The 22,045-nt window shown below is 42.8% G+C and overlaps 1 protein-coding gene across 1 annotated transcript in view; it reads right to left on the reverse strand.

Annotated features, from left to right (window-relative positions):
* Nucleotides 1–22,045, reverse strand: part of HIF1AN (hypoxia inducible factor 1 subunit alpha inhibitor) — a 160,139-nt gene that overhangs the window by 89,862 nt on the left and 48,232 nt on the right. The window contains exon 3 of the mRNA XM_069240360.1: nt 15,646–15,794. Within this exon, the coding sequence (XP_069096461.1) occupies nt 15,646–15,794 (149 nt within the window). The remainder of the gene's footprint in view (nt 1–15,645; nt 15,795–22,045) is intronic.

Below are 22,045 nucleotides of genomic sequence, written 5' to 3' on the forward strand. Positions count from 1 at the left end.
TGTATGGTCAAGGTAAGATGTATACTAATGTGTTTTATAAGTCCTGACAGTGAAATACTGCCAAATTCGTTTTTCACTGTTGCAAGGCCTATCTCTCTCTCATAGGTTAACCCAGGGGCTGCCTTTAAACATGATTAAAGCATAGCTTCCGTTTGGGAGCAGATAGACATGTGGAATTTGGGACTCCTGAGCTCACAATTTAAAAATACATATTTTAGTAAAGTTGGTTTTGAGATTGTGTGTTTGAAAATGCCACTTTTAGAAACTGAGCATTTTCTAGCTTGAACCATTTTTGTGACTCTGCCGGTTTGTGGATTCCCTGTCTAGGTTAGTTTGACAGTTGGGCTGTTTCAGACAGTGACACAAAGGGGGCTGGGGTGTAGCTAGAATATTCTGATGAGGCATCTGTTCTAGGAGGGAGGAGAGGAGTGGTCACTCGCACCTGAAAGGGCTGTGCCTGCCCTGACACAATGCAGACTCCAACCCCCTGGTGTGGGTCTGAGGCCTTGCCTGGCAAGGTAGGATTTCACAATCAAGGGACACTTTCCTTTGAAGTAAGCCTACTTCAAGGGCCCAAATGGGTATAAGAAGAGGACCCAAAACCACTAGACACTTCTTGGGGTACATACTCTACCTCACAGACACTTCTGGACAAGAAACCAGCTGCGGAAGAATCCCTGAACCAGAAAAGCCAAGAGGAACTGCCTGGCTGCCCAAAGTACTCACTAGGACTGCTTTTCTGACAAGGACTGCTGCCTTGCTGTTGCCCTGCTGCGTTGCTGCTCTCTGGCTGAGAAGTGCTCTCCAAGGGCTTGGATAAAGCTTGCCTCCTGTTCCCTGAAGTCTCAGGACGAAAAAGACTTCCCTCCTGCAACTGGACTCTTTGTGTGGGGAAAATTCGACAGACAGCCTGCTAAAAATTTGACGCACAGCCTGCTAAAAATGACAGCCTGCCCCGCGGTGAGAAATTCACTGCACGCCGAACCGGAACGATGCAACGAGACTTCGCAAGATGATCAACGCGGCGCCTTGGTTGTGACCGGAACTTCAATGCACAGCCGACCCGGGGCAACGCAGCCCGTTTTCCAGAGAGGAATCGACGCAGCGCCTGCCGTGTGGGAAAAAATTCCACTCAACAACCACTGGATCGACGCATAGCTTGTGACTTTCCTCCGCAAGCCCAGGATTCCACGCACAGTCCCTGGGGCTGCCAGAAACCCCAGCAACCCGAAGAGGAACCAAGTCTGCGTGCCTGAAATCGACACAAAGCCTTCCCCTCCATGGAAAATAACGACGCAAGTCAGTATGCGAAGGGGCGAAACCGATGCACAACTCCCTGTTTTCCACATATCACCTCCTCTGCCGTCCCTTGCGGAGATTTTGAACGAGGGTCCTTGCTGGGACAGGAGGTAACCTGACTGCCAACCAAAGTCCCCATTTCTAACAATCATATTAAAGTATTTGCTTCCAACACACTCCAGAAAATAACAAAAAATGGGCTCCATTTATGTTCCTAACTCGGGTATATTCCGAAATTCTTACACAATTCATTTAAATGTTGTGTGCTGGAAAAAACCTCTTTCCTACCCTCAGTATCCAGTAAGATTGTCACTTGAATCTTCTCACTTTGAAGTCAGACAAAGAAAGGTAAACCAGTGCCCTTGTAGGACAGAGTCTGACATTTGACCTCTGTCTTTGAAAGCAAAGCAAATGTGACAAGATAAGAACAAGATTTAAACGTGTGTTTACAGAAAGGGACTTTGTGGAGGAGTACATCAAACACTGTTTAGGCAACGAAAGGGACAAACTGGACCTGGACAGCCAAAGCAAATAATACCAGCAAATAGAGTCCCAAAAACTGCATTACAAACCACAAAGCCAATGGGGATCAAAGGGCAGAATGCGTTTCTATGTGAACCTTCTGAAAGTCCCCAAGATGTCTTTAGCAAACCAGCCATCTGGCGGTCTGGTAGGATGCGACCTAAAAAGTTCTTGCCCCCTAAGCAGGTTTGATATATATATTTTTTTATTTATCCAGCTGCAAAAGCATGAACTTTCAGGAGCACTCGTGACACTGTAAAGCTAGTAAAGCATCTTAGCTAACTAGATAATTTACAGTGTTTTTCTCTGGCGGCAGCATAGATGGGAGGAGGGCAGTCATTTAACTACATGGATTTTTAGGTCTAGCTTGACAGTGCAACTGTCACCTGCTATTTAACCTATACCAATATTATTCTAGAGTTCTATGCTTCCAAACACTTAGGTACCCATTCTCATTCTATTTACTTGTAATGCTTCACATTGCCATACAACATTCCTTTAAAGTCAGATCTCGTGGCATTGCAGACACTCCCACACACTTTAGATGCTTTCTGATGTGAAAGACAGAGCCAGCCTTTCTCGATACTTAAATGGGACGTGACAGCCAGTCTGGTTTAATAGGCATATGTTGTATTAAAAAGCTACTTATTGGTTGCACCAGATCTGCAGCAGCTGAATTTTTCATAAACTCATTAACAATGTATATTCAGGTAACTCTTTTACTGATAAAACTAATCGTTAAAATACACTTGTATGACGATGCTTCACTGCTCAATGCATTTTTAAAGAGGTGGTTTGTCATTAAAAATGCTAATTGAAGCACTGTAAACACCTGCAGTGAAAGACAGTCCTGATGCAGCAGGAGAGCAGCCCAAGAGTCCAATCTGTAGCATATCTCAGGAATTGTGGCAATTCCCAGACATTAACATAAATTGGAAGTTGGTACACACATTCACCATTCAGGCGTCAGCAATCAGTAACATCCCAGAGGCAGAAACATTATAACTAAATTAAAGTGATCAGTTAAACTCACCAGCTGACTGGCCTGTGTTTTTTCACTGCTGAAACGTATCTTGTTTTAAAGGGTGACATGGTTAGGAATCGTGCAGCAGGTACACAGTGGCACCAGGGCCTAGATCTGAGCCACCCCCCCCCCCCCCACCCCCACAATTCGCTCCCAAGTTAAAGTGGGATTCATAACTGCTGATTTCACTGTTGCAGATGTTCAAAGTTTCAAAACTAATCAGTATAATTAACCCTCCCAGTTCTACTACTTTATGTAATTCTCTCACCAGGGTCTTTTACCCAGCATAAGAGATAGGTTACATAGAGGAGTACCACGTTACTATTTCCTAACTGTCAGGAGCACTGGAATTATGCAGCTGGGAAAGGACCAAATTATGTCGGAGGGGTGACTAAATTATGCACCAAGAAAAGTAGATTATGCTGAACAATGCAGCACATTTCGCATTAGTAATGAATCCTTTTTGTGGCATTTTGGCACCAGTTAACACTGTCTGGACCAGTTCTCAGAACAAAGGGATCACCTCATTGGTACAATTTTAACACCCATATACGGCAATAAGAAATGTAAAAGGAGCCAGTGAACATTTACAAAGAACCATCCACTGTGTGACAACATGTTTAGTAGCTTATGATCCATATGAGGCAGAACCATAATTCATCATCGGCTACATAATCTGCAGATTTTATATTAAAAAAATAGTACCCCCACCCCCTTAACACCACGTCACTCACCACCAACACCCATCAATCTGTAAAGAATGGCCTCCCAACAACTGCCAAAAACAAACAAATATAAACTTGTTTTCAAAACCCATCATGTAAATGCTGGCACAATGCTTCTACGGTCAAGTTCCCCAGCAGATCTTCCTTCCCTTCAGCTCCCCAGCAAACATAAAATAAACAGCAGGGGCTGGGGGGGAATCTTCCAGGGCCAGCTCGCTCCCGCTCTCTCTCGTGTTTAGACAACATGTACATGCTGAGATTGCAGGTCCACGCTTACAGTGCACAGAGAGAAACTCTAGGCGTATAATTGAACGCCTTAAAAAGTCCCAAAAGAGAAAGAGCAGATAGAGGAAGAAGGCAAATGGAAGTGCTTTACTGATATGGAGGGCCACTGGACTTTTATGGCAGAGAGGACCAAATTATGCGGCAGGACTGACCAATTTATGTGGCAAGAAAATTCCAGTTATGCATTTACAACGCCAGTACCTCTAACGCTAGCAAATGCGAAACCTACTGCTTTTCAAATGCTTGTTAATGAAGATGCCATGTGAGAGAGCACCAACAGACGTTTTTAATCACATCTGTAATTGTATTACTTTATGCACTGTGGTTACCTATGCTGGTTATGAAAGACTATAGACCTGATTCGTTCACTGGGAAAAGTTATGTCACATGCCAAATGTTTGAGCTGTTTATTATAAAAGGTTAAGACAATGGAAGTAGGCCTGGCTCCAATATTGTGAAAAGCATTTGTTACAGCAAATAGGCCTATAATTTCGGGGGGGGTTGTTATATTAGTGTTCTAAAGCCTGTAGTCACTTTACCACAGAAGGCAAGGGTTTTGGTGACTAACTCAAAAACAAACTGTGGAGATAAAATATTTGCACTATGATAATCCTTGTAAGGCCTTGTTATTTTTAGTGTTTTAGACAACTCTAATTTTGTATATATTTGCAATTTTATCAATGAATGCCTTTTAGGAAAGCTTATGCTCTATATAGTTGACCTGCTTCCATTACAGTGATGAGTCCATTTTAAAAGCCATAGAACAGATTGGTTCATTGGGACACGTTATTTCACATGCCTTGGGTCTTATCCATCTCTTATGAAAAGTTATGACAAAGGCAGTAGACCTGATTGATTTACTATGGAACGCATGGAGCAAACAGGCCTTTAAGGATGGATTGTAATTACACCCTGTTAAAGCCAGCAGACATTTTGTTAAATGTAATTTCATGATTAGTTTTTAAGCAAGAACTTTGTGTTCATTTGACCCTTCGGCAATCCTTAGGTGTACAAGATTTGCACTTTAATACTTTGCCCTACAAAACCTTTGAAAGGCTTAGTTGCCTGCCAGGATCTTGTAATTAAAAAAACAAACATACTACTTCTATATATACCAGCGGTATGTATATACCACTTCAGTCATTAACTCTCTTGCCCTATGAGTGATATTTGTCTGATCACATGTGCACAATACCTGAAAATTAGTGCACTTCAGTGCCAAAGCTTGTGGGCCAGTCCTTTATAGTTTTCCATTTCCTTGTCACTAGCCCCTTTTAAGTTGTTTTAACAGCAGGTTTTATCTTTTCTCTTTTTATTATTTAAATGTATCTTGCATATGTTGCTGGGTTTGAAAACGCATTTTATTGGGTTGTATAAATAGGGTAATGTAAGAGTGAGTCATTGATGTATGGATGCAAACGTGCAAGTATGAATAACAGAATTAATGTGTGATGCCTTACTGTGTGCTGAAACCCATCAGTGAATATGGAGGTACTCATTTATAAACCAGACCTATTGACATTGCCAATGATTATCTACCTTCAAGTGGCAGCTAGTCGATTTTCCTAGTTTCACATCTCATCACTCAGTTGCACACAAGCTAAAAAAAAGTGTGCATGCAAACATAATGTTGTCGCATACTAAGAAGGATTAGAAGGAACACTGCATGGGACATTGATTTCTCTGGAACACGAGCTCCTCCAAAAACATGGTCATCTGAATTTTTGGGCTTGTGAAGCATATTGGAGTTTGCAGCCTGTGGTGGCTAAAATCTTTATACCTTTCTGTCACTGCAACAGTCGAAGAACATTGCTCTCTTGGTTGCTATCCCCAGATGGCAGTTCTTCAAATGTTCATAGTTATATGGCAACATTAACGTATGGCATCACAGAGCTGTGGCGCCACAGTTCTGTGGGAAACCATATTGTGGAGGCATGGGTACAATTATGCGTCAGTGCTCCTTGTCATACCTTTAGGGAAGCTTCACTACCTAGCCTTGTAGACCCAAGACAATTTCCAAGGTCATCATTCACTAATGTCACCTGCCTGCCTGTAGTTGAGGGCAATTCTAAATACCAGAAAGCTTCTAAAGGGTCTCTTTGAGGTATAACAGAGGAGTCTATTTATAGCACTTAGATGTGTTGTCATTACATTTTGTATGGAGAGATTAGGCGCTCTGAATAGTTCTATTCCACAGCCCAGCAATGGCTATAAACATTTCTCCCTCATATCTATGGAGTAAAACACGTTTCTCGTTGCAATAGACGGACGAAACGGACGCTGGTGCCGGGTGGTTCACGTCTCGGATCCGCTGCGGAGTGCAAGACGTGGCCGCGCTGTTGCCGCGGCGATTTTGGGGGAGGCGCGAGCCGCGCGAACCGGGGGAGGACTGCCTTTTTGAGACTTTTTGTTGCCGGTGTGTGTCCAGGCTGCATTCCGGCTGGGGGGCTGAGGGTGCCTCCCCTGCTCCTTTCCAGCGCCAGATTCGCTGTCTTTGCTGTTTTGACCTGGGTTGAGGAGCCAGGAGGAGCCCGAAGGAGAGTCCGAGGGAGTTTTGCTGCCCTCCCCGGTGGTCCCCGGTGGACCCCCGCAGACCAGGTGAGACCGGGAGAGACTGGGAGAGACCGGGTGAGACCGGGTGAGCAGCTACTTCTGTTGTTTCTGGGGGCTCCCTGGTCGGATCTTGGCGTGCGGGACACTCCTTGACACTCCTTGACCACTCCTTGGCCACTCCTTGGCCACCTGATCCCCCCCCCCCCCACTTCTACACTCTGCTTCAGCTACGGTCCCGGCCTTGGTGCCGGTGTTTAGTCGCGTCGCCACACCCAGCCCCCGCTCTAGCCTCGGAGCCTCGGCCTCGGACCTGGTGTTGTTGGTGGTCCGGTTGGTGGTCTCTCCTAAAGACTAAGACTAAAGTAAGGTAGTAAGTAAGTAAGGAACCAATGGGAGGGACGGCGGACGGTGAACGGAGAAGTCCTCGAAGATGGTTGGGACAAGAGGAAAAACAAAGAAGGCCAGGGAGGCCAATGAGGCACTCGTTCACACAGTGAAATTTCAAAGTTCGGGGGAGGAACTCAACAGTTCACAAGATCTAGGGTTAGATCAGGGCCAGGACCAGGATCCTGGAATCGTCCAGATATCCCAGGGGGGATTCACAAACCAAGGAGAGGTCACAGCAGAGGGTGTCCAAATCGGGATTCCCGGCGACGAAAACTAACCAGGAGGAGAGTTGGGTGGGACAGAAGCGGTGTCAGTGTGTCTGCTGCCAGCCCATACTGACTCCGATGATATGGAGTGTGCAATACTGAACGCAGGAGAAACTGCAGGAGTAACTGCAGGGGCCTTGTAAGTCCTCTGTGCAGGAGACAACAGTATACACCGATGCACCTGGGCCTGGGTGCAAGGAAAACTAAATTAAAGATAAACACCATTACTAACTACTATAACCAAGTGAACCAAGTGAACTTAAACTCTGAACAGCCGCAAACGCAAAGTTCCAAAGCTAGTGACCTCCCATTACAGTCATCGGGGGAAAAGGGTGGCAATAACATGGGGGGGGGATGAACTAGAGCTCTCAGAGACCGGGTACCAGGATACTTGCCTATTCCAGCAGCGATCGGATGGTTTATCGCGACTATCCTGTCCAACGAATAACCCCCTCAGGGACGGCGAAGTGGAGTCAAATAACTTCCCAGAGTGGGGCAATTTTCCGGGAGAGCAAAGAAAAAGCAATGATTCATCTTATCCTGAACCCCAAATGGGACTATTAAACTTCGGGAATACCTCATTAATACGCCCTCCACGAAGTGCCCAAGCAGAACTTATAGTACTCCAAAACATAATGGGTCCTGAAATAGAACAACTACCACCTAAACAGACCCATAAACTTTCAGAGCCACAGCTTCACTGCGAAAGCCAAACTGTAAAAACGTATTTAAAGCTGTGCAGACTCAATAGTAGTTCCTTTAGTCTGGAGCTGTCTTCGCCTGACAACTCCGTTATTGGTAATATAGACCCCCAACTAAACAGTATAACGTCAGAAGATCTAAACTTCCTGGAAGGCAGCATAATAAAAGGCCACAGAGGAGAGGACGACAAGAACTTAGAAGGCCAGATAACCAACGAGCAAAGTGGGCAAAATGGGGAAACAGAGATGACCTCTCATTAGATCAACCAATTCTCAGCATCATGAAAGTTATATGTACAACACTGGGCTCAATTGCAACAACGATCATGGCCCAGTCTAAAAAATTCGACGATCAACTTGAGCTGACTAAACAATTTACAACCTCAATACAGACTATAGATTACAGGATGGCCCTAGTAGAGGGCGTAATAAGGGAAAACCTGTTACATCAGGCAATGGCTGACAAAATGGACAAGACGGATAGACAAGCCTGTGGACCACTGCTGGCAAAATTACTGGAAGTCCTGAAAGTAATCAAAGACATAATCAAAGATTGCAAACATAGCCTTAAAAGCACAGAGGTGTGCAATCATGAGTCAGGAAAAACAGAATCTAGATTAACTGAAAGGCCAAGAGACAGAGTAGATGGAGAAGGGCACTCTGGTCCAGGACGAGAGAATTGCCCAGATGCAAAAAAACAGTCAGACAAGATGGAGAGAACCAACGGAAGTCCTGAACTTGGAATCAAAGCCTCAAATACAGTAGAAAAAAGGACCCCGAGTAAAAGGTCTCAACCAATAGGCAGATGGAAAAACACATGGAAAAAAGCTAGAAGAAATAAAAAACTACTAGCAAAAAAGGCTTCAAACATGCCACAACAGATAAGCCTAATAGCGGAAATCAGGAACATAGGTGTTGAGCCTGCCCAACAGCAGCATAGAGATGAAAACATCAAGTTTGAGAGTCTCGAGAGTCTTGAGAAACCTACTGACAAAGTCATTAATTTCATAAATAAAAATCCTGGATTACTGTGCGACAAAAGTTGCACTCACCATCCCCATATAAACCGTATACCCATTGGCCCCAGGGGATACCAAGCAATTGGGCATGACTTAGATAAAGGAAGGAGGTCTGAAAAAGATCCTGGTACAAATCATGGGACAAATGAGGCAAACGACTCCCTAGTCAATGGACAACCCAAATGGAGTCCAGAAACATCCATTCAAGTACCAGCATCGATAAGTACCTCCCAGCCACAAAAATAGAACACTCAGCCCAGGTACATTACTCAAATACAGTAGGAGACCATTATGGAAAACGCCAGCAGCCTCTGAACTCCATTATTGAGGGGGCAGAACAAGACAACAGCAAAGGTGAAAGCAGAAGGGCAGAGACCCCAGAGTGTATAGGAAGCAAACAAAGTATAAAAACAACCAAGTGCGTGGACAACACAACTGCCCCGGTTCCCGCACCCCGGTCAAAGGTAAAATACTGCTCTCAGGTTAGCGCTGGAAATCTCAATTTCAGTAACCAGCCTGGGTGGATTACTGATTCTCTTGCCCTACCGCACCCAGCGCTGGACCTGGAAACTAAAGGAAAATTGGATAATTGGCCCCCAAAAAGGCAACCTTATGAAGAACATAGGAACAAAGAGTTGCAACTTGGGAGGGAAAAAGGCCAGGTAGAACGAACACTGACTGGTCGGGCAGTTACCACTCATAACAGAAAAAACGAAGACAATCAACTCCAAGGAAGACGGTCGCAGGGAGGTAGCGGGCATACTGAGATCTGCACTGAAATGACTAAAGACCTTGAAGCAACGATCACGTTTATCCCAGAGTACTCCTCAAGAGGAAGTCATGACATCCTGAACAGGTCTAATTTCTACATCTGATCAATTCCCTGCCAGCCGTACAGAATGTAACAACCAAAGACCTCCTCTCAGTAAGATTCATACCAAAAAAAGAATTAGAGAACAGGGAATCAACAGAAACAGTCTGGGCCTCACCTTGGATAGCAGATCAGATCCTAAAATGTTCTAACATGATGAAGACCTGGGGAATATCTATTGCTATTCCACAAAAGGAACCATATCGAACAATATTTATTGAAAAAGCCTTAAATCAAAATATGTTGGGTAGGCAAGAGGTAAAAGGCAATTCTGGTTCGATACTCCAGGGAGCAATTAGCTCCAAACAACAACTCCCTGAACGAAGAAATCTGAGCAATATGAGGTTCTGCCTGTCGGCTAATTCCCCTAGAAACAGCAGGGGTAATCTCTCACAGTCACAGAATTACGAAGATCAACCATCTAGAAGCTTGTAGCAAAAAATGGACGGCTTGAACACAAAAGATAAAACTAGTCCCATATTAAAAATTCTAAGCTGGAACATTGCAGGCCTAAAAAGTAAAATAGAAGATAAGGACTGGGTTGAATTCATTAAAAAACAAGACATCAGCTGTTTCCAAGAAACTTGGGCTATTAATGCTATTGACCTAGATGGGTTCTCCACTTTCCACTCACCCGCTATCAAGCAAAAAAAAGGAAGACCAACGGGAGGCCTGATCATTTGGATCAGAACTTCACTACTGGGAAACTCCGTAGTAACCCATGCTGTATTAAGCAAGGAAATCCAGACGCTTGCGGTAAAATATGAGGAGTGGTCACTCGAAATAGTAAATGTGTATTTCCCTCCTATTAGCCGGGTCCAAGTCATGCCAGGTGTGCGGCTCCTTAAGGAACATATCCTAAATAAAAGAACTGCGGGTTGGAGGTTGGAGGAACCCAGCACTAGGTCATACGAACAACCGCTCTCCCCAGCCTTGTAAAACCTTTTTACTGATATGCGGTGATTTCAACACTAAACCTCATTCTATCCTCTGGGATGAACAAGTAGTAGAGGAAGACCATGCTTGGAATATTCCAACGCCCCGCATCCAATGTAGTAAAGACTCCAAGAAAGGAGAACTAATCTTTGAAGCATTAATAGACGGAGGAATCCGCACCTTAAATGGAAGAACAAATTCAGATAGAACTTTCAAATCTACCTTTCGATCTGGAAAAAGGCAAAGTATAATCGACTACATGGCAATAAACATCGAAGCCTAGCATTATGTCATCGATATGGAAATAAGGGACAGGATTGAGAGTGATCACGACCCACTGCTAATGGAGATAGTCCATCCGGACATGAGCCCAGGGAAGGCCGAGTCTCCATTCAACGGAAATAGCTTAACAATAACTATGAGACCAAATAGGAAAAACATATTAAGGTCAAATACCTTAACCTTATACGAGCACACCTAGTCAAACCTGGTTGCTATTACATAGCACGTTTTTAAATCTACCAGTTAACAAAGCCTTACCCCTCCTGCATAATTTTAATAATCTGCTATTACAAACTACAAAGGAAAAAGACCAAGCATCTTCAAATTAATCCTAAAACGATGGAGGGCTGGTTCGATGAAGAGTGTTTGAAACTAAAAAAGACCTTATCACAAGCACTAAAGAATCGGCATTTGAATGACTTTAATGAGCAATATTTTCATGAATGCAGGCAACAGTACAAAAAATTACTGAGACACAAAAGGAAGACATTCCCACATAAACTCTGGAAAATTCTACTGCAGGCAATATCGACAGGGAACTGCAAAAAGTTTTGGGAGATAGTCAGGTGGGGTTGCGAAGGTCTTTCGAAAAACCTAGAACTGAATATTAATCCACAACTTTGGGTAAAGCATTTCACCGCCTTGTACCAGGAAGTTGCCAAGTCGGCATCCGGGAGTACCAATAACCCAAACAGTCTTATTCAAGGGCTGGCAGGCAGAAACCAAAGATCAAGTAAGGTACTTCCACTTCATATGACCTATGCAGTACCTTCAAACCGGCTTGTTAGATCAGCAAATGAATCCCAGAATGAACTAGTCCCTAACGAACTCCCCAGCACAAATTCCATGCAAGCAACCTATGCCACTCCACGTGCAATGGAGTTAATACCGGAATTCAGTGAGAAAGAGATTAAACAAGTTATTCTCCTCCAAAAGCCGCACAAGGCTCCAGGCCCAGACGGTATTCCTTCAGACGCTTACCGTAACCAGCTAACGTTATGGCTACCTGCTCTAGCCCGTCTATTCAACAGTGTTTGGCACCACGAGGTAATCCCTACTTCCTGGAAAAAATCAATAATTGTTCCAATTCATAAAAAAGGTCCTCGGGACATGGTGTGCAATTACAGGCCTATCTCACTGCTTGACAGTGTTGGAAAGATTTTTGCCAAAATGATTTAGTCGCGCCTAGACCATTGGCTAGAGGATGGAGACTTAATATCAATACACCAAGCTGGTTTTAGGAGAGGCCAAAGTACAACAGATCAACTTTTTAAGTTAAACATGATCTGTGCCAAATACGCCACCCTAAAAGACTGCCCATTATATCTGGTCTTTGTGGATCTTCAAACAGCCTTTGACAGCGTAAACCGCCAAACATTATGGCAGTTATTGTCGGAAATGGGCATACAGGGAAAAATGTTAAGGCTGTTAATTCTACTGCATACAGGAAATACTGCCAGGGTCAGATATACTACGAGAAATGATTATACAGCAGAAATTCCAATTGAGCGAGGCGTAAAACAAGGCTGTGTTTTGGCCCCAACCTTATTCAATTGTTATATAAATGAAGTAAGTCAAGACCTGAGGGAATTAAATCTGGACGTACCAAAACTAGCCAATGAAAGTACACCTATCCTGCTCTTTGCTGATGACGCTGTACTACTGGCAAGAACGGAGATAGCAATGCATCGACTACTCAGGGGTTTCGAATCATTTTGCACCTCAAGGAGCATGGTAACTAATGAGGGGAAAACAAAGTTTATGATTCTTAACCAAAAACAGACGATGCAATCGACCTTTAAGGCAAACAACAAGCCTTTGGCCCGAGTGGCTACTTATGATTACCTGGGTTGCAGATTAGACGAAAAACAGACATGGAAACCACAAATTTATAAAAGTAGCATCTCCCTGGCCCAACAAGCTGGAGCAGTACTCAGATTTGCAAAAGCTACAGGCAACCATTCTGTGAGTTCTGCATTGCTCGCATACAAAACAAAAGCAAGAGCCGCATCACTTTACAGTGCAGAGATATGGGGATTCAGAAAGACTCCTTCAATACAAGTAACCGAGAATAAATTTCTACGCCGATTACTTTGTCTAGGCAATGCCACACCAATGAACGCAATAAGAATTGATCTACAAATGAGAAAGGTTGAGGACTACATTGCTCTGGCTCCAATAAGATACTGGATCCGTATTTGGTCAAAAGAGGAACTCAAACCATATAGAGACGTACTTATGGACATCATGAAGCTACAAAGCCATCTGAAATTGCCCTGGTTCAAACACATCTCAACCACCCTGGCTGCTATCGGCCAGGAAGACCTCTGGCTCCATCCAGAAAAAATCAGAAGGCCTAGTTTAGCTGTCATAAAAAAGGCATATTGGGAGAAAAAGACTGAGAGTATGTGTGAGACACTTAGCCCCTTATTCAAGCGCTATATCTTGTTTAACCAAGAGCTTAAACCAGCAATATTCATAGACCGTATTTATCCGGAGGAAAAAAGGCTTCTCTATTTTAAATTCCGCATGGGCACACTACCTGTGATGGCGGTGACCAACAGATGGCAACCCGTTCCTCCGGATAGATTAGAATGTTGTCCATGTCTTCACGGTGGCCCAGAAACACTTTCCCACTTCCTTTTATTATGTCACTTCACGCTTAAACTCCGCAAATTGTATTTACGTCCACTTTTTAGATCCTACGGAGTTAGGAAGTGCAATGAGGCGGAAGTGTTATGTATGCGATCAGACGAGAAACACATTGTGACAAAAGTTTCAACTTATATATTGGCAGCATGGAAGCTACGCTCAATAATGCACCCACAGTTGGCACAAACATAACCACATGTGTTATCCCATAGCTATCTAGCCTGGGAAATTGGTGCAGGGTGTTGCAAAACTGGGTTAGGCATCGGGCTTTTATTAAACGGTTGGCAGCCACCGTAAGGTCCCAAATGATTTGTGCCTGAACAAGATATTTAAATATCAGATTTATAATGGGTTTTTTTTTAGAATAAGTTAAGTTTTATGCAAATTATGGCTACGCATTAAGTTTTATGATAATGTAGGGCAAATCGGATACATTTCGGCACATGTCAAATCAAAAATTCAAGCACAGTTTTCTTTTTATTGAGATGTTTTATTTAATGTGATTTTTTCCGAGTGTGATGGACTGATATTTATTGTGTGCTTATTGTTATGGCCGGATAGGCTAACAACAATTAAATAAATGAAATGAAATTAAATGAAAACACGTTTCATTCATACAGAAAAAATGGTCAAAACTAATTGGGGATACTAATCACATATCCAAGTTATCCAGATATGTCCATATGCATGTTAGAAAATAGGGGTTTCGCTTGTACAGAAAGCTTCAGAAGAGCAAGGGTGCGAAATGGCACATCTACTTCACTGAAAAAAAATGTGACAAATAGTTAAATAGCTAAATTGTGCTGGGTCTCGCACATTCTTTGGGTTTATTCACACACGTCCAAGTTCCATATATACATTTTATCTATCAACTCCCCAAACTAACGACTGATCGTCACCCAATCAGTCTGTATGTGAATATCTTCACCACAAATCTACAGCGATGTCAAGATAGTTTCTTATCACCACAAAGGAGTATGAATATCAATACCTATGGATATAAGAAGAACTCCTACAACAACTGCCATTCGACAGAGAACAGTAAATGGCAACACACACTGTCCACGACTGACACTAATATACAGCACAGACGTCAAAGAAATTAAAGCTATTTAATGTTCCAGCTGTATGATCTTTCGACCAACTAAAGAACCCTACATAGTTGACACTAGTCAATATGTCAATATTTGATGACAGTCAAAGTGGGATACTAAAATACGTTACTCTCTATTAAGGTCCACACTGTTGCATGGCCTCGAAAACGATGGCTTGTGCAGTTTCTCAAGATTTATTTTTTGAGAGGAGGACATGGATTATTGGGCCCGCTGTGTGGATGCTTATAAGCAGCAGCTCTAAGGTTTGTGTATCATGAGCAGAGCACAAAGTCCTAGGACGGAGGCGGCCTTTCATTTGGAGGTAGCTCAGTGGAGTTAACCTGAGGTGAGACAATGTTGAATGAGAAGGGTGGAGTAAGCCGAGGTGCTTAAGGATATGGTAACGGTCAGGGTAGGCGAGGCCATTGGTCAATCTAAATATTAAATATAATTCTTACAGAAACCCTTGCTACGTACTATACTCTACAACTGCATGACAATTGTACAGTAACTCAAATTATAAAATACCTCTTATTGAATTAACAACTTTGCTGCCCAATCCTTTGTACAAAACCCTGACTCCTATTAATGACGAATGACAATCACATTAACTCTAAAAATGTTTGCACTGGGTACATAAGAATCATTGTTTATTACTCTTCAGGTATAGAACTATTCATTCTACGGACTTGCATTATAAAATCCATTAATCGCACAGCTTTCAGTTAAGTCACTGAGGTTCCCTTCTCTCCCTATGCCCCCCCGTATATAATAGTAAGCCAAAGTCCTTTCAAGAAAGAATCTAGAGCATGGGAGGAGGCCATAAAATTGCCTATTCTTAAAGAGCATGCAATCATTTTTAACAAAAAAAGCTATGTAAACAACCCCACCACTCCCTTCGGTGGAATCTGTGGACTAGCAACTAGCGAGCTAGCCTACGTTCGGAGGTCAGAATTAATGCACAATCCTCCCTTCTTACCAGTGCTCAGACTGAGTGTTCATGGCCATATTAACTATTTCACCTCTTACCTTCCATGCCAATGAGCAGTAGATTCGATGTCAGCTGCCCCCAGTTGTGCTTCGCCTGCTGCTTATTAATCCAATTCCAATTAAAGCCTAGAAAATCCACCACAATGTTCTTCCCGACAGTGTCATTCAGAGTCTGCTGCAAATAGAACCTGTATTTAAGAAAAAAATAACACATATTAAATTATTTTATATGTTCTAGCGTCCCACGTCACTCCTAAGAAATAGAACTTATTTCTCTAACGCGAGATCATAGTAAAATGTCTACACCACTGCAATGAACAGGAGCTCCCTCAGATAAATTGACAGGGTAAGTTACGTTATAAGCCCATACTGGAGGACAACAAAAAACAACATTTTATAGTGCTTGGTGACCAACTGGGATAGGACTGGTAGGTTCAGTTTTTATTCTGCACTGCTGAAACCTTCGTTGTTTACGATTCCATGCTTTCAAAACCCGATTCACTAAGCTTTGAACCTGTGTGGCTGATGCCTGAATTTTTAGGGACAAGCTGCGCGAAATCATGGCTGCAAAAGTATCCCACAATGTGTGGCTAATGAAAATCAATACTAGCAGGGATTTTGTTTAGGACGTTCAAACTAATAGGGGGGATATTGCTACAATCACTGCATTTTCCTGTTCTTTCAGAAAAAGACTAATAAATGTGGAACTTTAATTTAACGAAGAAAGAATGTGCATGGCATATTAACTGCACAGTCATCTTTCTGGCATTTAATCGTCTGGAAGCACACAACTCTCTGGATGACGTCACTGAGAACTTGTATTCAATGGCTCAGACGAAATCATATCAAGAGGGTCAATATTTTCATTTACAAGTCCTGTCCTTTCGCCAGTCAGGCAAGATACTTAAGCCTGCCCGGTCCGTTCGAAAGGAGAAAGCGTTTGAGAGAGCCTAGCTTATATAATCTATATTAACATGAAATGTTTATGAATTAATGTGTGATAATGCCGCATAAAAACTGTAATAGTAAATTTTTCTTAAATGTGCACTCGAAATGTGACCACAGGGAGTGGCCACCAATGTATACGTAGATTAATAATGATGACTAAAATGTTTATAAAATGTTATATTGAATAAGTTCTATACTAATTATTAATCATTGTGTTATTGAAATTGTGCTGAAATACTTGTAGACCTTAAGTTAGCATGAGCCGAAGCTTAGCTGCTTGGCTCTCATATTAAATGTATTTTTCCTATCTTGTAGTGTGCTGACTTGCAAAAGGACATGACCCCTTGTTTTCTTCAAACTAGAAGCTGAATATAACCATAGTAGATCTGTTGTCACGAATTCTTCATTGCTTGTAGAGTGATATTAGACCAAATGGAACAGTGTAGATTAATGTAATATACAAGGTCATTCAAACCAGTGAAGACAATGGGGCTACTGACCAAAAGATGTGCAAAGAAATACAGAAAGATGAAGTCATACTGGACGTGCAACCTCTGAAGACATCAATCATGAGGACCAATGAAATGTCTGTAAAATAATATGGGGTGAAAGATTAATGACATAGTTTATTTTTCCATTGGATAAAGATAGTGGGGTATAACCAACGACCAATGACATTTTAGGGGAATGTACAAACGAAAAAGGGATAAAAACCCATGACACGGGGAGCCATTTAGGTGGGTTAGGGAATGCTATTGATTTTATCCAGAAACTTTGTCACTCTGTTTGGTGACTTATTGGTTTGCTTAAAACCATCCTCATCCTTAGATTTGCCCATTTTACACTTTACCTCCTTATGAGGGAAGTGCCCATTTTGCCCCAGAGCTGAGTTCTGACTGATGGCGATTTGACTGATGTCCTGAAGACGAAGACTGAGCCTGAGTGCTGACCTAAACCATGGAGGGTAACTATGACAATACAATTGTGATCTGTCTGTTTGCTTTTCCTTTCTAGGTACCAACTGCTTACTTTTGACAGAAACCATAGCTAGATGTTTTCCAAATGGTGTTCTAAATTGTTTTGCATGAAGCTCAACATGCTAATGCTAATCAGTGGTTAGGACAGGTGTTCACTAAACTGACGCAAATAGACAAACGACCGAATCTATGCTTGTTGAACTGACGTGTTATTGACACTCTGCTAAATTGATCTATGTTTACACCGTGTTATGTTCTGATGTTGTGATTCTTGCCTTAAATAAATCTTATCAAAGTTGCCATATCGTGACTATGCTATAATGTTTCTTGGATTTGAGGTTAACACATCTGCTTTTAGAATTGTAAACAATTGGGAATAAAACTCATAAAAATTCTACTAAACTGATGTGGTTATTCATGACTGCAAGGTCATGGTAGTGCTTTGAATCGATTAATGACTGACTAAAGTGAAATGTATTGTTGTGATCAATATTGATGACATTATTGACGTATTGATTGACATTGATTAGCTATCTCGTCCTAAGGTGTCTCTCAACTGGGTCAAAAGATTCATTGGCCTGAAACGAGTCCTGATGTGTAATAAATTATCATAAAGGGACGCGTTTACACGTTCATTGTGATAATGCTGCACAACGAATACCAAATACATTCACTCAAGTGACCAACTTCCGAACTGTGGTTTAGCTCATATACAGTTCATGTTAAGTTTGTAAAGTAAATCCTCCACAGAGTCGGTTGAGTCTTCCATTATCATGGAGAAATAAGGCTGCAATAGGGTTTTCTAGGGATGACCCTGAGAACAATGGGGGTTTGGAAACTGCATCATCAGATGGATTTAACTACTATATTCTTCCTTTGTGGCCTGTGGTCAAACGGGAAGTGTAACCTCAGAAAGCTGGACTGTGATTAGGGTAGGGTGACCAGAGGTCCCGGATTGCCCTGGACGGTCCCGGTTTTTTGAGAAGTGTCCCGACACTTTTCAGAAAAGTACAGAAATGTCCCGGCTTCTGAGGAGCGGATGGTATATTTTCATAAATGTCCCGGTTTTGCGATCCATTTTGTGCACACATGCTCACTCGTCACCGCTGCAAAAGTTGTGGCATGACGTCACTTGTGTGAGCGTTGTAGCGGGAAGGGAAATCCTTTATAGAGAGACATTTTCTCTCTGGATTTCCCTTCTCCAATGCAGGAGCAACGTAGATGTGTCAGCCATTCAGAAAGAGCTCCTCGCCAGTGGCCAGCACGACCCTGCTCTGCTTACCAGAGTCAGAGGTCACTGCCTGCAGGAAGATCATTCAGCCATCGGTATGACTCTGCTATGCCCTTTCACGGCGCTCAACGTCCAGCATCTGCAAAGTCTAAGGGGGCCTGGCTGAAGGTGAACCATCCTGCGTGATTCTTTCCCAGCCACAACACCAGAAAGCCGGAAACTGGGACCCATCCTCTGCATCAGAGCTGCTCCATCCAGGAATTGGATCCTGTGGCAGCCACACAGACTTGCTGTCTATGACAGCTGTCAAGTAGTCCTACTTTTGGTGGTTGCGGCAAACTGTAGTCCTACTTCTATGTCTATGACGGGTCCCGTTTTTTTGCTTTGAGATCCTGATCACCCTAGATTAGGGGGACAAGTCCTGGATGTCAGAGTTTGTCTATAATGGGCTGGGAGGCTTTGGTCAATATGGCGGTGTAGCCTAATTTCTGCTCTTCTTTACAAATATTTCCCTACAGTTAACGTCATTTTTTTCGGGAGCTCCCCACACTGCTAGCAGAACTGGTGTGGGGACTAAGAGAAGGAGAGTTGCGCTAGACGCCATCTTTAAACAGATGACAGAGTCTAGGAGTCCTTGACTTTAAATCTTACTACTTAGTAGTTCAGCTCCCAGGTGTGCCAGTGTGGATCAGCCGGGGACGACTTTTGAATACAGGTATTTGAAGGGCGAGATGGACCCCATGCAAGCTGGGGAGTATATACTAGATAAAAGGGGAAAGGTCAAACAGGGATTCGTATTACTACAAGCAGCGAGATACAATTGGCACCATTACCTACATCATTGTTCGAGTTCAACTCCATATGCCCGGTGTTGCTGTCATTTCCCTGTTTCACTCGTTTACCAAAAGATGCAAATAGATTGAAGCCTAGGCGGTGATAACTACACTATGAGCTTTTTGCAACAGGTCACCTCATGGCTTTGCCGCACTCCAACAAGCTTTTACCCTCCCTACCACATGCAGAAGAATCCAGAGTTGTTGCACTCACTTGAAGGGGCGTGAGGAATTTACAGCAATGCGGAGCATTCCCTGACCGAGTCAGTTACTCGGTCAGGCTGGTAAGGGGATGCTGCGCGGAGCAGTCTCTCTCTGGAATTAAACTTCAGATGCGAAAGAAGCTTTTCAGCGTTGGTGTATTTTTAGAGAATACAACAATTACATTGGCTCACCGAGCTATCACACTTACCAGACTCAAAACACTGACCACTTAGAATTTATTTGGACAACGATCAGAAGCAGTATAGAATTGGGCCTTACATTATCTACGGCATGCCCCAATAATGCCAGACAAACTTATCCAGTTCAACTACCTTCATAAAAAATATCTTACACCAGAACGTTTTCGAATTATGAACCTCCTGTGATGTGTCCACGATGTAATCAGGCAAGGGACACATTTGGGCATATGGTTTGGTTCTGCACCAAAGCTCTGGTGGAAGGATCTTAGAGCTCAATTGTCAGAATTACTGGGAGTTAGGACCAGTGTCAACCACGATCTGTCTCCTGGGCCTTATGACAAGAATGAAGGAAGAGAGGTCTGCAGCCATGTTTATTGACCCAGCCATGTCCTTACCCTCAACACGTGACAAACAGACACAATCTGAAGAGTTTCCGTCTCACCAGACTTGGGGTGTTGGTACTGCAATTTATATAAATAAGCTAAGGCTGAGTTGGACGCAGCTTCCTGCCTGGCTAACACCATAATCAGGCCTACTTTGTTACTCTATTCCTGTTATGCATTCATGTCTCTAGTGCCATGCCATCAATTGTTTGTGAGAAGAGGGTTTGTACTTAAAGGCTAGTGATGGATTGGGGGTGGAGTGGGAGGAATTAAGTTGGGATTCGTTCTTGTCAACTTACTTGTACGATTTTCTAAAACTACCAATAAAAACGAATATGGAAGTCTGTAAAACAAATCCCTATCGCAAACACTTACTGCTTCTCTCACTCAATCGTTTTTTTCCAATATCCATCTCAAGAGGTCTGATCCATTAGTAATAAAAAATTTAAATGTACACATCTACCTGCAGATTCCAGATTAACTTATCACTCGAGTGGATTTATATGCACTGTACTAAGAGGAATCATCTACCTTGTGAATGAACACTTAAAATATTCACAAACACACTCCCTCCTCACGCCCCATGCAAAAAATGCACGTTTTTGCCTCCAGAAGAGGCTTAAACCAGCAGTAATCAGGACGTTCTGGTGTGCTATCAACTGGGGCAGCAAAAACGATGCAATTCAAATAAGGAAGATGGGACATGCAAGGGGCAAGTAATGCTGTAAAATGGGGAAAAGATTATCAAACATCTTCAAGAAATCACACTGATGGAAACACAGTGGGAATGTCTGCATGAGAGAAGTAGTTACAAAAACTGAAAAAGGCAAAGTAAGTGATCAGTGATCTAAGGCAAAACATTTGCCTCACACACGAAATGGTGCTCAAATTTACAGAACGTTTGTTAGTTTGCATATTAACTAGTATCAAATTTATCTAAAGCTTGCATTTGTACCTCAGAGATGATTTCTTAAATATTTCACATTAATTCTGCTAACAATTCACAGTCAGGCCAGGATTAGTACAAACCGCAGTTTATTCTTCCAATAACAAGAAATATTGTACTGAACGCTAAAAGTGTGTGTTCACTTTCATGACAATGGATCAGAAAAATTAACAATTACCCCAGCCCCCCCTTAAAATTCACAACTCCAAGCAAAGTGACCACATAGACAGCCAGTAGTCATCAGAAACACCTTCTTGCAGCAAATACATCTGGCTCTACTACAAAGATCAAATTGAATTCATGAAACTTCGAACCATGCGGGCTCTGTGCCAAGATGGATATCCTTGCATGCAGAACATAACACGTACAGACAAGGTTCACAATCAATCAAGAAGAAGCCATGAGATACAGCACTGGATTTTGGGCTCGGAGTGAACGCAGCAAGTGTGGACACTCATTTCCACAGTAAGGCTGTGCAAAAATCTTGGGGGGGGGGGGGGGGCACTCACAGCTGAATAATATACACACAATGTGAACCCCAGCAATGGCCTATCATCCTATGGAAACTGCAACAGCTGGTGATTTTGAATAGGGCTGTAGCCAGTTAACTTCGTGTGCAGGTCCCTTAGCTCCCACCCAGTGCTTGGGCATCCGATAGGAATAATGTTATTTTCCGTCTAGTAACAGAAAAGAGAACCCATCCTTGCAGGGATCCAA

Source organism: Pleurodeles waltl, chromosome 6, assembly GCF_031143425.1.
Source record: "Pleurodeles waltl isolate 20211129_DDA chromosome 6, aPleWal1.hap1.20221129, whole genome shotgun sequence".
Classification (NCBI taxonomy): Eukaryota; Metazoa; Chordata; class Amphibia; order Caudata; family Salamandridae; genus Pleurodeles; species Pleurodeles waltl.